Raw genomic sequence first — 17,662 nt, forward strand, 5'->3', positions numbered from 1 at the left:
GGAGGTCAGTCTTTATGTTTTGGTCAGACCTTCAGCTGATTGGATGAGGCCCACCACACCGAGGAGAGCAGTCTGTTACTTAGTCTGTCAATTCAGATGTTAATCTTATCCGGAAATACCCTCACAGAAACACCCAGAAGTAATGTTTGATGAAATGCTTGAACGCCTTGTGGCAGTTGACATACAGAATTAACATATAGAATTAACCATTACACCTTTGGTGTAATCTTGGGGTTTAAAATTATTTTCTGAGGTCACATGGTTGGAATGGGTGGCATTAAACCAAGTAGGCCGTGACATTCTAGAAGCTGGTGGTGTTTTCCAGTTTCTCCCCTGCGTAACTGTTCAAGGGTCTTATTTTAAACTAGCTAAGTTAATTTTCTCATGATGAGACTCTATAAACCATCAGGAAGAAGGGAGGTGATTTTAGGGGTGATAGGGATCCACTCCCATGAAGCAGAGCTAAAGTCAGAGCCTCCAGAACCTTCTTCTAGAGTCAGCAGTCAGTCCTGCTCCAGGGCCAATGACTAAATTAGGTTTCAAGTTCCGAGTGTACCACGAGGTTTTCAGATCAGATTTCGCATTTTCTAGGCTTCCTTGTACCTGAAAAAGAGCTGAAAAACAGCACTGTGATTCCTCAGCCCGAAACCATCAGGCTGTCAGTCTCTTTGGGCAAAAACCTTTGCAAAGCCAGGCTTTGCAGAGAGCTCTGAACAGCTGTGAGTCATCTGGGTGGAGACGTGGGGCTGTTTTCCTGACAAAGGTGTGGTGTGAGGGTCTGCGTAGATGGGGATGTTGACCCGTCTTCAGGGCTTGGGGATGGTGGTTCCTTGTGCCTTTGTCTTGGGTGGCTTGTGGCGTCTGGAAGCTGTTTCTAATCTCCCCTGTCCAGTATCGGAGATGGAGTTGGTCAAGGATTATGAGTCAGCTAGGGCAGAAGGCAGAGACTTACTTTGCTCCTTTGGGGGGAGGTGGATAGAAACGAAGAGTCTGTTGAGGGTTGAGAATGTAGGACTAGTGGTGTTTACAAGGTTAGTGTTTATGCTCCTGCATAAAGCCTCCTTCTAAAATGCCATTGTCCAGGACCACTGGGGAGGCGACTAGCTGTGCCCCTCTTACCCCCCAAGCTTGGTACTGGTACCATGCCTCATCTCACGTTTGAGATACAAGCAATCACACCCATGCCTCTGTGTGTGTGTGTGTGTGTCTGTCCAGGTAGGGCAGATAGCTTTATGGTAGGGTGTGGTGATCAGCAGACTTTTTATTTTTAATGTTTCATATCTTTTTGAGAGAGGGCAAATGGGGGAGGGGCAGAGAGGGGTGGGGACAGAGGATTCGAAGTGGGCTCTGTGCTGACAGGCTGACAGCAGTGAGCCCGATGTGGGTCTCAAACTCATGAACCGAGAGATCATGACCTGAGCCAAAGTCGGATGCTTAACCGACTGAGCCACCCAGGTGCCCCAGTCATCAGAATTTATAGCTGGTTTCCCCCTGTCTCTCGAAGTCTCTCCCTGAAAAACCACAAGGAGCAGGTACTAGAGGTTGTATAGGGTGCTTTATGCCGAAGATACAGGTACACATACAGGTAAATATCTACTTTTTCTACGTAAGTGACAGTTTCATGTTTTTGGTAAATCATACCAGGTAAGACAAGAACAATTTGCTGTTGCTAAGAAACTATGAGAAACCTGACTGTTGGGGTGCATGGGGGGTTCAGTCAGTTAAGCATCTGACTTCGGCTCAGGTCATGATGTCATGGTTCGTGGGTTCAAGCCTCGCGTCGGGCTCTGTGTTGACCGCTGACGGCCTGGAGCCTGCTTCGGATTCTGTGTCTCCCTCTCTCTCTATTGCCCCTCCCCTGCTCGTGCTCTGTCTCTCTCAGTAATAAAGAAATAAACTTTAAAAAGCATATACAAAAAAGAAACCTTAAAGTGAATTTCTTATTTCATCATTTTACAAACTGACCAAAGAATTTCTGCATGTGGGGGACAAAGAGGTCTTGCATGTATCCTGGATGTGGTCACCACCTGGGAAGAGCTGACAGTCTGCAGGAGGAATGTGCAGAGTGTACGATTCTTCAGTGCCCCATTTATGATTATTTGCAGGGAGGAGGTTGTCTGGCTTCTCATAGACAGTATCAAATGTAGTCAAAACGGAGAGACACCATAGAATACAAGGCATTTGGGAAAATAGTCAAGATAGTGGAGAAATAAATGCAAAGAGCATCAGTAGTCATGATAATAGTATTATTCCCAGTGGCATTATAAACTTTCAGCCCTGCCCTGATAAATGTAGCATCCTTCGTGCAGAGTGACTAACGCCAGAGACCGAAGGACGTGTCTTAGCACTTTCCCGGTGGCTTGCGGTGACCCTTTACCATCCCAGAGGTAAAAGCTTCGTGTTATAACTCACTGTCCCCATAAATCCTCATGCTGGAAATGATATTGACTTGTTTTTTTTTACAAGTCCTTGTCATCTGAGAGAGGCTATAGCACTTCTGTTTGTTTATTATTTTTACTAACAGTAACTTTTGCTGAGAGCCTCCTGTGTGTAGGCTCCTTGAATTCACCATCTCATTTAATTCTCTCTTGCCTGTGAGGGGCAAATACTGTCCGTATCCTATTTTATTTAGGAGGAAACTGAGGCTTAGGGAGATTAACCGACTTGCCTGAGATCACACAGGTGGAGAGTGCCTGAGCCTTGACCCAGATCCCACCTGGTTGGCCTGTCAGTGCCACCTGTGACATCTATGCTTGGGGGAGGGGGGCGGGGGAGGGGGCAAGGGGACAGATGTGTCACGCCCATGCAAACCCAGGGCTGGATCCTGTCTTCATTGAACATTTTCATCTTTGGCTCATCGCAGATTTTCTTTGCATTAATTTTGCCCTTTTAAAAATATTGCATTGGGGTACTATTTATTTGCTCACTGGGCTTTTCAGTGCTCAGGGCAGGCATGATCATCTCCACTTTGCAGGTGAGGACCAAGAGGATTGGCGAGGTCCGGAATCTGTAAGAGTTCCCATGGCCGAAAGGGAGGGAGCTGGGACGGCTGCCAGGGCTGCCCGGAGCAAGCGGGAGGGGGCAACGCCACTTACCTCTGGGCATCACAGAGTTCTCAGGAACGTGCCTCCCTTCCTCCAGGTCGGGAAAGAGGTTGAAGAAGACCCGCAAGTATGACATCATCACTACTCCAGCCGAGCGAGTGGAAATGGCCCCGCTGAACGAAGAAGAGGATGAGGATGAGGACTCCACAGTATTTGACATCAAATACAGGTACGGGGGTTGGGGGGGCAGCAGCTTCCTCCTTGGGCCCTCGGGTGTTGGCGTGGTGGGACGGTTCACCTTGGAAAACAGCGCAAGGCCAGGGGTGGCGTCCATGTGTCCTTGTTCTTTGGTTATGTGTTTGACCTTGGGGCGTTCTGCTTATGGGGGGAGCCGCTTTGATCCCTTCCTAGAATGCACAGCACCCAGAAAGCTGGCAGAGAAATGGTTATTCCCACTTTCCCAAATGCGAACGCTGGAGGAATCAGCTTTGCGTGAAGAAAAGGGGGACTGAATATCAGACAACGAGCTGCTCGCGCACTGCCTGCGCGGATCTGGTTCTGGCAGCTGCCTGTGCCACAGACTGCCCACAAATGGACACTTCTCTTTCAGCCACTCTAAAACTGATGGCTGAGAGCATGGAGTGGGGCGAGGGTTACTCCTTGGCTGGAATTTACCGATGAGAAAGGGAGCCTGTAGGAAAGTCAGAATGACTTTGTGACTTCAGGGTTGTAGTTTGCGTTTTGGATTCTTTTGGAGTGTGCGCTTTGGATGTATGAGATTCTCAATGTAAGGACGGGGGTGAGTATAGATTAGAGATGAGGGCTCAAAGCCTCAGAGAAGAGGAAGTTGTTTGCTTAAGTTTCCAGTTATTGCCGACAAAGGGGAACTACAGGTCCAGGCTGGACCCAATCCTGAGTTTTCCCTGGACAGCTCTCCAGAGAAACAGAACCAATAGGATATGTATCTACATAAAGAAAGATTTATTATAAAGGTCCAAGTCTGAAGGTCTGAGAACCAGGAGAGCCAGGGATGTAAGTCCTGTTCCAAGTGAGGGAGGAGACAAGTGGCCCAGCTTGAAAACAGTCAGCGGGGAGAGTGAATTCCCTCTTACCCGCCTTTTGTTCTATTCTGGCCTCCAACTGATTGGACGAGGCCCACCCACATCAGACAAGGCAATCTACTTCATTTGGTCTACTGATAAAATTGTTAATCTCTAGAAACACCCTCACAGACACACTCAGAATGTTTGACCAAATGTCAGGGCACCTTGTGACTCTTGTCAAGTTGACACGTCAGATTAACCAGCACATGCAGCGTTTCCATTCCTGAGAAGGCCGGTCTTCCACAGCCTCTCCTGACTTGTTCTTTGTCAGCACAGCTGTTCTTGGCCCTTCTTTATAAATCAGTTGTCAGGTTCAACAAAAGCATGTTTGGGATTTTGACTCCATGCATCAGTTTAGGGGGAAATCAGCCCCTTTGTGAGAATCCTTCCAATCCATGAATATGGGATGACTTTCCATTTACTTAGGTATTTAAAAAAAAATGTCTTTCAGTACTTTCAAAAATGTCTCCATAAATGTTTTATAAGTTTCTGTTACGTATATTGCCAGGTGTTTTACAAATATTTGTATGTATTTTTAACTTAAAAAAATGCTATTTTCTTGGGGGTGCTTGGGTGGCTCAGCCGGTTTCTTAACTTTGGCTCTGACTTTGGCCCAGGTCACGATATCGTGGTTTGTGAGTTTGACCCCTGCATCGGGCTGTCTGCCGTCAGCATGGATCCTGCTTCAGATCCTGTCTCCCTCTTTCTTTCTGCCCCTCCCCCACTCATGCTCACATTTCCCACCCCCCCCAAATAAATAACCATTAAAAAAAATCACACCTACATTTTAAGAATACACAAACATTAAAGCATGGATTGATTATAGTAGATAGCAGAGCAAAACCATTAGCTGTAATTTGCATGTTAGGTAAATAGTAGCCCTTTGAGTAGAATGGGAACAATCAGTGATATGCATCAATACTATCACATAATATACACGTTAAGAAAGTTCGTGGTTGTACTGGTTTTATTGCTTAGCCATTTCATCTGTCTCATGTTCAATGCACAGAAATAAAACATAACGTGAAGAAAACTCTGTCCTCGTTATTAGTCACAATGAAGAGGGTTTGCTGTGTCCTGCAGGCCTGGAAGTATTATACAGTAGGGAGCCCTTGTGGGCTTACGGGGCTCAATGTACTGTTTTGATGCTGAGACACTTAAATAGAATCTCATCCATACTTCATGACTGAACTAGCTGTGGAAGCCTTGCATCTCACTAAATAGGAAAAGACCCTAACAAAGAAATACATCAATCAATCTGTCCAGATAGTCTATCTTTAGGCTTGGACTTTAGTGTAAGGTAGGAAAAGGGGCCCTTTCTTTCTTTTATTTTTTTTAACATTTTTTAAAAATGTTTATTTTGAGAGAGAGAGAAGGAGAGGGTGAGCAGGGGAGGGGCAGAGAGAGAAGGAGAGACAGAGAATCCCAAGCAGGCTCTGCATTCTTAAGTGCAGAGCCCAATGTGGGGCTCGAACCCATGAACTGTGACATCATGACCTGAGCTGAAACCAAGAGTAGGATGCTTCACCACTGAGCCACCCAGGCATCCCCAAAGGGGCCCTTTCCTGAGCACATGTACACAAGTATTATTGTGGCTTAAAGACTGCTGGATTGGTATTGTGTCTGGTATCATGAAAAGAAGTATTGAAACCACTGTCAGATTAAGAAAATTCCATGGCTCATCTTAGTACTTCAAACAATGGAGCAAGTGCCTCTTCTAGGCTGACCGTACGTGCTGAATTGACATTGGTACTTCGTTAGCAATTTCCAGGTACACCATAAGGCAGTGTTAGCCACAGCCATCCCCAGTATGTATTATCTCTTAACTGGATGCTTGCACCTTTGACCATCTCCACCCGAGTCCCCCACCCCCAACCCTCCACCTCTGCTAACTACAAATCTGGTCTCTTTTTCTTATGAGTATGGTGTTTTTTTTGAGATTCCACATATGAGGAAGATCATGTTGTATTCGTCTTTCGCTGTCTGGCGTATTTCACTTAGCATAATGCCCTCAAGGTCCATCCATGTTGTTGCAAATGGCAAGATTTCCTTCTTTTTTATGATGAATAATATTCCATTACATATATATATACCCACTACATTTTCTTTATCTTTTCATCTGTCCATGGACACTTTGGTTGTTTCCATGTCTCGGCTGTCATAAATAATGCTGCAGTAAACGTAGGAAGGCAGGTATGTCTTCGGCATAGTGGTTTTGTTTCTAAAAGCAGATGATTAAATTGAACCCCCTGGTAGGTGTTAGGTAACAGGTAATACATTTTTTTTTAATGTTTATTTTTGAGAGAAAGAGCACGTGTGAGCAGGGGAGAGGGGCAGAGAGAGAGACACACACAGAACTTGAAGCAGACTCCAGGCTCCAAGCTGTGTGCACAGAGCCCGACTCGAGGTTCGAACTCATAAACTATGAGATCATGACCTGAGCCGAAGTCGGATGCTCAACCGACTGAGCCACCCGGGAGCCTCACGTTTGCTTTTACGAAAGTCTGAGTATGCACCCTGGTTTGTTTCAAGGGCAAGAACAGGTGAAAAACTGGGTCTGAGGGGCGCCTGGATGGCTCAGTCTGTTGAGCATCCAACTTTGGCTCAGGTCATGATCTCCTTGTTCCTGAGTTCAAGCCCCATGTTGGGCTCTGTGCTGACAGCTCGGAGCCTGGAGCCTGCTTCGGATTCTGTGTCTCCCTCTCTCTCTCTGCCCCTCCCCAGCTCGTGCTCTCTCTCTCTCTCTCAAAAATAAACAAACATAAAATAAAATAAAAAAAAAAAAGACACAGGGTCTCAGAGCATATGCTCTGGAGTAGGTCATTGGCCACTTTCATAGCGGGTGGCTCCAGCTCCACATGACACAGCAGTACATGGGGCCCCTCAGCACGTGGTGACTTTTTAAAAAGATATTTCTTTATTTATTTTGAGAGAGAGAGAGCATGAGCGGGGGGGGCAGAGAGAGAGAGGGAGAGAGAGAATCCCAAGCACAGACCCCACTCGGGGCTTGGTCTCCTGAACTGTGAGATCACGACCTGAGCCAAAATCAAGAGTCACACGCTTAACGGACTGAGCCGCCCAGGCGCCTCTGCCTCTAAATCATTGTTAAATAGAAGCGATAGACATTCTGCATTATTCTTGACCTTAAAGTGTGTGCTTTCCATGCTGACCACTGAGAGTGGTGGCAGCTGTGGGGTTTCGTAGAATTTCTTTCCTGCAAAGGTTCCCGCTGTCCCTAGTTTGCTAATGTCAAATTTTATTTTAATGCCTTTTCTAGCTCTGTTGAGAGGGTCAGTCATACTGTTTATTAACCTTCCATCTGTTAAGGTGATGAAATTGTGTTAGATTTTTCTGATATTAAACCAACTTGGCGTCTGTGCAACAAAAGGAGCTTGATTGTCGTTGTGTTATCCTGTCATGCACGTCGCTTTGATGATAGTTATTTAGGGCTTTCTTTGGTTGTCTGAGTGACCAAGATTGCTTTGTCCTTTTCCTACTTTGTGATATCTTTGTCAGGCTTTGGTAAATGTTTTACTAGTAAGACACGTTTTCCTTATAAAGCAAGGTAGGGTAGGTTCCTTATTTGCTGTGTCTCTGGAACAGTTTGTATCAGATTAGAAATATTTGTTTCCTAAATGTTTAGTAGAACATGCTGAAACTCACCGGATCCTGATGTTTTCTGTGTGCAAAGAGTAAAAAAAAAAACAAAAAAAAAACCTATTGATGTTCAGTCCTTTGAACAGTGATAGGACTACATAGTCTTTGTTTCCTCTTGGGTTAGTTTTGATATGGGTCGTATTTCTGGGATTTTTTCCACTTCATCCAAGTTTTCAAATTATTGTCCTAACGTTGCTCACAGCATTCTCTTACTATCTTTTTAATCTTTGAATCGTGTAGACATGGTCCCCTTTTCATTCTTTTCTTTCTTTCTTTTTTTTGTGTTTTTCAGCCCAACATGGGGCTTGAACACATGACCCTGAGATCAAGATCTTAGCTGAGATCAAGAGTCAGACATGTAACCAACTGAGCCACCCCGGCGCCCCAGTGTTTATTCTGTAACAATCTACTTTAGCTGCCTCCCGCAGGCTTTCCTCATCACCATGCACTATCCTCCTGTCTGTCGAACTTCAAGCAGCTCCTGGTTGTGTTGTTTGTGGTTGAAATGATACCAGGATGTGAGCGAACTTGGAGCTTGGTCACCAGACACAAGACTGCTCTAGCCCTCAGGCCCAGAGATGACCGACCATTTAGGAAGACTGAGAGTGACAGCTTTCCTTATTACAGATGTCATGTATGCTATGCACATTACAGAGAAGAGAAAGGAAAAATAAAATTTCTGTAATCTCACTACTTAACGGTAACCACTAGAGTGTGTGTGAGTACATATCTGTGAATTTTCTTTTTTTGTAGAAGTAAGACCGTGTTACACGTGCTGCTTTGGAACAGTTTTCCACCTGGATGGAATGTTACAAACAACTTTATAGGTCAATAAGTTTGAAAGAACACGAATTTTAAGACCAGTTTTATGTTCGGGTTAGTGTTTTTTGAGAACTTCTCTGTCTGCCCCTGATAATCTCTTCACAGGTACTTGTCTTTCCTGTTTAGACCTAGCTCAGCGAAATATTGGGGTTCCCTCTGGGAAACAGACTGCATTTAAATCGATGCAGCTGAATTATGACCTTGGGTTATTTTATGAGTGACTGCAAAGAGGAAAATCGTGTTGTCGGTGCCGAGGGCAGTGAGGCAGTAACTTGGTCCATACTATTACACGTGCTGTTCTTTGATGGCATTGTGGGACGCAGAGCCTGGCCGCATCATCCCGGCAGGAAATGGAGAGAAGGCGGCCAGGGCTTCCTGACTTCTGTGCGTAGCCCTCTTTTTAGGCTCCTGGGCAACTGGGATGTTCAAGTCCATGAGATAAGACCTCCAGTGTTTAGGGCCAGATGGGGCGGGGGTGTGGAGGGAAACAAAGTCTGTGGAAATGCGTTCCCCGTTCTGTCCTTAAAAAGGCTAATTAGAAGAAATAAATGACGGCTAACCGGAGTGCAGAGAACCCTGGGGTTTTGGAATGGTTCCATGTTTCCAAAGGCGTTTGAACCCCGGCTGTGTGTGCTTTGAGCTTGGCTGGCCTGGCATGCGGCTGTGGCTGATGTTCTGGGTCTTTGTGCATCCCCACTTTCCTACAGGAGACCCCTGTGACACCCATTGGGCGTGTCCCCCGGTGGCGAGGCAGGTGCCACCCTTCCTCCCGGTTGTCTGTAGGTGGTAGTGGCGGCTGTGACACGTGGGGTGCAAAGGTGGGTGCTGGGAGCTGGGGAGACCCACTGCTCCTCCCGCCCAAGCTCGCGTGCCACATCCCTCTGCTTCTTAGGTTTGGAAAAGATGTGGCCTGTGGGAATCCAGGCATGCATTCTACAAGTGCCCGCCTCCCACCCTCTTGTGAATAGAGCTTCCTGTGGGAATCTCATTAGAAAGCCATGAGCTTTCCGCTGGGATGCCAGGCGCTGTGCCTGGCATCTTGTCTTTGGAACAAAGGGCATTAGGTGGCTGTTTGCAGCAAGAGGCCCCTGGAGGCAAGGCTGGGAGCAGGAGAAAGCAGATTGACTTACTTGTGCTAGACTGAGCCTGGGGCTGAGAGTCCTGGACACCTTAGGGAAGTTGCTAAGCACAGAGTAGTGACTTAAAAAAAAATTTTTTTTAATGTTTACTTATTTTTGAGAGAGAGAGAGAGAGTTGGGGAAAGGCAGAGAGAGGGAGGGAGACAGAATCTGAAGCAGGCCCCAGGCTCCTAGCTGTCAGCACAGAGCCCGTACGGGGCTTAAACTCATGGACGGTAAGATCATGGCCTGAGCTGAAGTCAGATGTTTAATGGACTGAATCACCCAGGTGCCCCAGAGCAGTGACTTCTTGAAGGTCGGGCTCAAATGCCCCTTCTGTTCCCTGCTTTCTCGTCTTCTGGAACGAAGGTTCTAGAGTGAGGAACGAAGCTGTTAGGAGCGTCAACATGTGGGCAGCTGTAGGGACGATGGGGTATGGTGAGCTTCTGAGGCCGGGAAGGAATCAGCGACCCACAGGTTCCCCTGAGGATGCTGGAGTAACCTACCTGGACCTCAGACAACAGCAGGGGGTCACCCCCCTACCTGTTTGGACGATGCTCTGCCAGCCCTCTTCTGTACAGGCTGAGCTCCTGTCTGAAAGACGGGCATGTCAGGGGACGTTTCTGTGTCTTTGAAGAGCAGTATTGGCCATCTGGGGGCAGTCCTCCGCTAAGGTATCATGCACCGTAAAAAGATTGGAGTTTTAGGTCTCTGAGCAGAGCACCTATACCAACAGGAATTTGCGTGGCGATGAAAATTTACCGCTAAGTGAATGTGACTTGTCTCCTGCCTACACACATGTGCACACGCACGCACACACACACACACACACACACACACACACACACCCCAGAGCTTATAGGGCTACAGAAGAATCAAGTGAAAAGAACAAAGGAAAAAAAAAAACCCACTAAACAACCCAAAACCTAGCACAAATAATCTTAGCAATGCTTTTGCAAAAGCTGGCCACCAAAAGTTGTTTGGTTACTCCTTACTGTGGTTGGTGTCCTGGATGAAAGCGGGAGCACGGTTGACATGCAGTGGTGGTCCTCGCCTCACCTCCCTGAGGTGTCCTGGACTGCTGTGCGGAGAGGTCGGCTGCTAGGGTGCTCACAGGTGCAGAGATGCAACACCCTGTGTGTTGAGGGCTCTTCTTCTTTAAAATGTTTATTTATTCTTGAGGGGGGTGGGCAGTGAGAGAGGGAGACACAGAGTCCGAAGCAGGCTCCAGGCCCTGAGCTGTCAGCACGGAGCCCCATGCAGGACTTGAACCCACAAACCCTGAGGTCATGACCTGAGCCGTAAGCCGGATGCTTCACTGGCTGAGCCACCCAGGTGCCCCAAGGGCTTTTTTCTGCTGACAGACAAAGCACTGGACACAGACAGGTTGGGACACGCCCTTCTCCTTCTCCGGGATGGTTACATGGTTACAACCCAGTGTCGTTGCACAGGATGTTTGGAGGTTTGAAAGGAATAAGCATGGGGTATGGAGCCCAAATGTGTCTTTACTTCTCAGGGAGCTGCCAGGGAGGGCGGGGAGCTCAGCTCTGAGACTCTCTCGGGTTTCTCTTCTTGATGAAGCAGGAGTGTTGTTAGCAGTTTGGCTGTTCTGGGGGAGAGAAAGAGGCTGAGAGAGTCCTTCTAGAAATCTCTGCGCGTCCCCCACCTCTGTGTGTCCAGCTCGCGAGCCTGCTAATTCCATTCACTGTGAGTGAGGTTGAGTGAACCTGGCCTGTGCCCCGGGAGCTTGTGCTGAGACTGGGGCAGACTGAGACTGGGAGCGACAGCCAGAAACCTGGGAACCGCTGGGAGGAGAGAACGGGGTGCTGTGGACAGCCAGGAGGGTTACCTCGCCAGGGCAGGAAGCTCTTTCCAGAGGAGGTGAAGCTCATGGTGGGTTTGAAAGGAAGCACCCCAAGGCGGACTGAGGGGCGGGGAGGAGTGAGGGGGAGAGTTGACAGCATGTGTGATGTGTGCAGGTTTGAGCGAGTGGAGGGAGAGCTGGGGGAGCTGCAGCCGTGAGCCTGTCCCCCACCCCACGGGGCCCTCCGGGGGAGAACCCCAAATCTGCATGGCCTTGGGGAGGCAGGGAGATGAAACAGAGAGCCCTAGTGTCTGTGTCCACGGTCCCCTGGAGCTTCCTGAGTCACAGCGTCACCGGAGAGTCTGAAGCCAACCCCACGGCCCAGACTTGTGATGGGGCTCGCCTCCTTCTGGAGAGCTGGTGACCCCCCTGAGGGCGATCGCAGGCACCCAGGGTGACTGCTCCCCTCGGGAGGTGTGTGTAAACTCTGTTGTTTCCTTTCCCCCCTGTCCCACTGTGCTGTGGAGGAGCTGAGTAGTTGTGCAGAGTGTGGTGATTCATGGGGGGCCCCCTGCGCCCGCCCCGTCCTTCGAGCACATTTATTCTATAAGCACAGGGGTGTTCGCGGCTGCCCGGGGGCGTGGGCACAGACAGGGGCCTGGCGGACGACCCTGGGTGTGGTCTCGCGGCATCCCTGAGATGTATGTCCCCGGATCAGAAGGTGAGTCTCCGGCCTGTGTGCCCTACGTGAACTCCGTGCCTCTGTGACTCCTCATGCTCTGCTCCTCCCAGATTCGGCAGGCCAGCGCCCAAGTCTGCTCCCCTTCCTAGGCACGGCCGCTTCGGTGGAGCCATTGGGAATCCAGTCCCTTCACTCGGGTCCCGTTCTTGGTCTTTGGAAGCTTTGAAAGCTCGGTCCCCAGTCCCTTGGTCCCCCTACATCGAACCTGCAGTGGATGTAGCCTGACTCTTGTGGGAGGGGGCAGCTCTGGTAGGAGTCTTTACATCTGAGGTCCTCAGGCTGCATCTGTAGAGTGGGGGTGAGCATCTGGGCTCCGTGGATGTCAGTTGGGGGAGATTAGCCCCCAGTCCCCAGCCCAAGGGTGGAGGGCGCATGTGGATGCTGGAAAAAAGCCACCCTGCACAGATTGGACACGGCTGTGGCCACTTGTCTTTTCTGCCCACCAGTCTGCTGTGTAGGGTATCCTAGTGGCCAATATGGGTGTATCTTTGTGTTTTTTCTTTTTTTAAAAGTGTATTTTTTATTTGAGAGAGACAGTGGGGGTGAGGTAGAGAGAGAGAGGAGAGGGAGAATCCCAAGCAGGCTCTGTGCTGTCAGTACAGAGCCCAGTGTGGGGCTCAAAGTCGTGAACTGTGAGATCACAACCTGAGCTGAAATCAAGACTCAGATGCTTAACCGACTTAGCCACCCAGGAGCCCCTGCTTTTTTTTTTTTTCTTGAAAGTTTTTGTTAAATAATTTCAAGCCTAAAAAAAGTTGCAAAAACAAAAATAGTATACTCTTTTTTAAAACATTTTTTTGTTAATGTTTATTTTGGAGAGAGAGACAAAACTCAAGTGGGGGAGGGGCAGAGAGCAAGGGAGACAGAGAATCTGAAGCAGGCTCCAGGCTCTGAGCTGTCAGCACAGAGCCCAATGCGGGACTTGAAGTCTCTGTGAAATCATCACCTGAGCCGAAGTTGGATGCTCAACCGACTGAGCCACCCAGGTGCTCCCCAAAATAGTATACTCTTTACCCAAATTTTCCTGGTATAACATTTCACCTCAGTCACCTTATGATGGCTCTGTGTGTGTGTACATAACAGATTTTTTTTTTCCTGAACCATTTGAGGGTAAGTTACATATATCATGTTCCTTTCTGGCAAATACTTAAGTGTGTATTTCCTAAAAATAGGATGTTTGTTATCTTTTAGAAAATAGTTACCTGATGATGATGGCAATATTTATATTTGGGGTCATGTAACATTATGAAAAGAAATTCATTATTTTGTAAATTCTCCTAAATCCCCACTATTTTTACATGTATGATTTTTTGATGCCCATGATCAAACATGAGCAGAGGACATTGGTGGCTCTGACCTCACAGATTTTCCCTCCTCTCCTGAGTCTCTTCGGATGATGTCTTGAGTGGATTTAGGTTCCAGGCTTTCTTTCACTCCTGGTACTGTGGTTGGTGCCGGGGGTTTAAAGGTGAGTGAGCTCAGACATGGGTCTTGCCTACAAGGGGCCCCCAGCCTAAGCAAGAGCCAGACATGAATCAGATAATTGCATAAACCAGGGATTTGCAAACTATGGCCCATGGGCTAAATATGGCTGTCTGCCTGGTTTTGGTACAGCTCGTGAGCCAAGAATGATTTTTTATGATTGAAAAAGAATTAAAAGAAGCCTACCGTTTCATGACCTGTAAAAATTTGCAAATAAAATCTCAGTGTCCACAAATAAAGTTTTATTGGAACACAGCCATGCTCAAGCATGTTCCTATTATCCACAGTGGCTTTTGTTCCACAGGGGTGGAGTTGAGTAGTTGCCACAGAGAATGTAGGGCCCACAAAGTCGAAAATGTTTACTGTCTGGACTTCGACAGAAAAATTTTGTGGAGCCCTGGAGTAAACACCAGTAGCACTGCTAGGAAGGAGAAGTATAAGGAGAAAAGCAGCTCTGTACTAGGGGGTCTGCATGGGGAGCTAGGATCCTGAGCGAGGAGCTGAAGGAACGGAAGGAGTTACCTTCCAGATAGCATGTTCAAAGGTCCTGTGGTTGGGTGAGTGTGACCTATAGGGTAGAGACTGTGAGGGTCAGAATGGATGCAGGGTTCTGCCGAGGGCATTGACTGGTTCTTCTTTTTCTTTTAGGTAAAATCTATATCCAGCATGTTGGCATCCTGTGGAACGTTGGTCAGCTGCAGCCTGGGATGTGAAGGATCTGGAAGCTGTCTTGTCTGAGATGTTGAAACCAAAACAAACACTATGAAACTCTGGCACAGTTGTGTGTGTCGCACATCAGCTCAGAATATCACTGCAGGAGAGTCGCCTCTACTACCCTCTAGATGCCCCTTTAAAATGTCACCCTGTCTTCCTCAAGAGGGTTTTTGTCTTGCTACGGGGCAAGGGATAGAAACATTTTGACTTAAACAAAGTAACTTTAAGGCAACTGTTCACAAAAGTAAAGAGATCAGAAGTTAACAGGAACCTAAAAAAAAAAAAAAAAAGCCTAGAGGATATTCAGCTTCTAATTTCTGATATTCTGCTCTCCTGGATCTACGACATTCTAGACGTCTGACCCTTCAGTGGTCTTTTGGGTTTGGCCAAGTTCTGGCCTTTGGTGACAGCTATGTGAAAGTTCAAAGTTGAAATGTTTAGAGCCAGCCAGCCCTAGCAGAAATATACTGGTGTTTGTGGCTCCTTTTCTCTCCTTTTTCAAAAAACGGGTCCAGCAGAATTAGACATAGCTAGTTCACAAAGAATTTTGTGTATCAGGGAAAAGCCTATATGTATGTGCGTGTATGCATACATGTGTGTGCACACGCGTGTGCACATGTGAAATAACTTCTCCCTTTCTGGGAGGAAAAGACAGCACGAGGCAGCCTTTGGTTAGTAACATCCTCCGTGTGTTTCTCTGCCCTGTTCTACACTGTTGGGGCTTGGAAATGTAATTTTAGAAAATCACCGTGGTGATTCAGAGGGATGGGGATTTGGTTGCCTGAAAAAGGCACAGTGTCGGGGACCACGTTTGAAGTTGTTCTAGGCCAGGCTGGACCGGACACCCACCGGGACTCAGGAGGTGACAGCAGGAAGGCCCCTCCTGAAGGTGTGGATCAGGGGTTTTGGGGGGGGGGGGGCTGGCTCGTTTCAGAGCTGTGTGCCCAGACATGTGCTGGCTTCCGGAAACAGGGCCTTGGGCTGACCTCTCTGGTGGATGGAGACCTTCCGTCTTGCTCTTTTCCCAAGGTTGAGATTAGCTGCTTGAGCAGTGCCTTTGGGGCTCTGGGATTCTGTTCTCTCTGGAGAGGGGTTTTGCGTTTTTTATCCCCTCTCTTCTGGCATTCTGCAGGGTTCGTGCACTTTGCCTGCTTATGGCCTGTACCACCGCTGTGGGTGAAAACTCCGTAGCCGTTTCTGACTCGCCTGTTCTCAGGTTATTCAGTTTCCAGAGAAGGGCCGTCAGTGCTGCGGGGTCCACGGTTTCCCCAGTCCCTGGCTATCGGGACGGTGCGATGGCCTCTGCAGGAGAGAGGGGGGTGTCTGGGGAGACTGCTGGGGCAAGGGTGTGGTGCAGAGCCTGCCTGTACAACCAGCTGTGCCTCTGTTCCCTCTTTCGCATGTCCTTTGTTGACTTTCCTCCTGCTCTTCTCCGCCCTGTTTGTCCCTGGGGCGGGCCTGCTTTACCTCTCCCCCCACAGGGTACTCGCGGGCCAGAGCGGTGACTCAGTGGGACCGGCGCCTAGCAGCTGTGTGCCCTCTGAACCTTGGGACTGGAACCCTGTGCGGGGAAGCCGGATTCTTCCGCCTTACACAGAAACCCCGGTGCCGCCTTCCAGGTGCCTTCCGCCGGGTCTGGCAGGTGTGGCCGCCAGGAATGACCTTCCCAATTCCAGAGCTGCAGCACTGCGGGCTCTTAAATAAAAAAAAAATTAAAAAAAAAACAAACCAAAAAACGACCCTTTTGGCATGACCCATGCGTGCGTCGCTTTGGATGTTTTCTAAGCCGGAGGCCAGCGAGGTGCCTTCTGGTGATCAGGGGCGCGGGCACAAGGCCTGGAGGAGGGCAGAGGCGGGGGGCTAAGGGGGAAGCACCTGGTCCTGGTGGTTTAGGGAAAAGCTGAGAACGGGAATGGTGCTGGGGAGAGGCGGGCGTGCGGTGTTTGTGCACGTACGTGTAGGCACATCTGGTCATTTCCTGGGAGCTGCCGCGGGGATTTTGGAGAATCTTGGGGGTGTCTCCAGAGAAGAGAGTGTCAGAACGTGCTGGCTTGTTATTGCCTCCTACTACCTACCTGGCTTGGAGGGGCAGGAACGGGCCAAGTCCAGGCTGGGTCCGCCGGCCCGAGTGAGCGCCAGGAAGGAAAGCTGGCTCTTTGCTTCCGTCCTCACGTGCTGTCCTTAGACGTTCTGGAGAAGCTGGGGGAGGGGGGGGCGGTCTGCCCTGCTCTTCACGTCTCTTGCACTGCAGTCGTCTGGGGCGGTCCTTTCTCCCAGCAGGGCTGCAGGGAAGGTGCCGTGGCGGAGGGTCTCCTGTGGGGTAGGGTCCTGTGGGCACCCAGGGAGGGGCCGGGCTGGGGGTGCAGAGAGGAGGCGTGTTCCAGAGTCGGCAGGAGGCCCCCAGGGTTGGCCGATACCTCACCTAACCTTCTATTTTGGGGGATTCAGTTGGGGATCAACCCCCGCAGTGCGCCCCCTTCTACACAAAGAAAACCCGCCCTTCCCGGTGTGCCGTCGGTACCTACAGAAAGCATGAAGGGAAAGGAGACTCATAATTATCAACTCCTTCCCTCTACCGCCCGTGTGTGCTGTCCTGGACGTAGTCATTATATGGCTGTTCTCACGTTGTGGCTGGGGCAGGTGGGGGGGGGGTATGCGGGAAAGTTTGGGGCGTTGTTGCAAAATGACGTGTTGTAAGGAATTGGCACATCGTCCCTGAAAGTCTTGTCTCCCCTCCCTGCCCTGTTCAGTGGGATTCCTGTGTTTGGATACCATTTAAGTGCGATCAGGGGGAGAGGATCCAGAAGAGCAAGATCCGAGGGAATAGGGTGTGCCCATGCCCCAGACTTGCCGGTGAGACTGTGGCAACTGTGTCAGCAGAGTGGACATTGGTGGTGTCATTTCCTGAAGAGGGAAGGGGAGGGGAGGAGTGAAGGGGAGGGAAAGGAGTTGGAGAAAAGGGGAGGGCAGGGCAGGGGAGGGGACTCGGCACCGGGCAGTCCTCCCTGACAGAGCCGCCTGCAGCCACCTCCCCCCTGCACACCTCTTCCCAGGGCCCCGGAACCATGAATTTGCAAGACCCAGTATTCCGTACATTTCTCCCCACTAACAGTTCCCTGGGTCTTCTGAGGGCTCGGGGTTAGGTCTTGTCTTAGGCAATCAGGTGGTTTCATCCT

General features: G+C 49.2%; 1 protein-coding gene across 1 annotated transcript in view; it reads left to right on the forward strand.

Moving 5' to 3' along the window:
- FAM174B (family with sequence similarity 174 member B) overlaps positions 1–14,755 on the forward strand; it is a gene marked incomplete at its 5' end in the record, with an annotated part of 34,148 nt that extends 19,393 nt beyond the window's left edge. Inside the window, 2 exons of the mRNA XM_049614159.1 lie at positions 3,142–3,273; positions 14,421–14,755. Coding sequence (XP_049470116.1) covers positions 3,142–3,273; positions 14,421–14,424 — 136 coding nt within the window. The remainder of the gene's footprint in view (positions 1–3,141; positions 3,274–14,420) is intronic.
- Between the last annotated feature and the right edge of the window lie 2,907 nt (positions 14,756–17,662).

The sequence above is a fragment of the Panthera uncia genome (genome assembly GCF_023721935.1).
Source record: "Panthera uncia isolate 11264 chromosome B3 unlocalized genomic scaffold, Puncia_PCG_1.0 HiC_scaffold_1, whole genome shotgun sequence".
Classification (NCBI taxonomy): domain Eukaryota; kingdom Metazoa; phylum Chordata; class Mammalia; order Carnivora; family Felidae; genus Panthera; species Panthera uncia.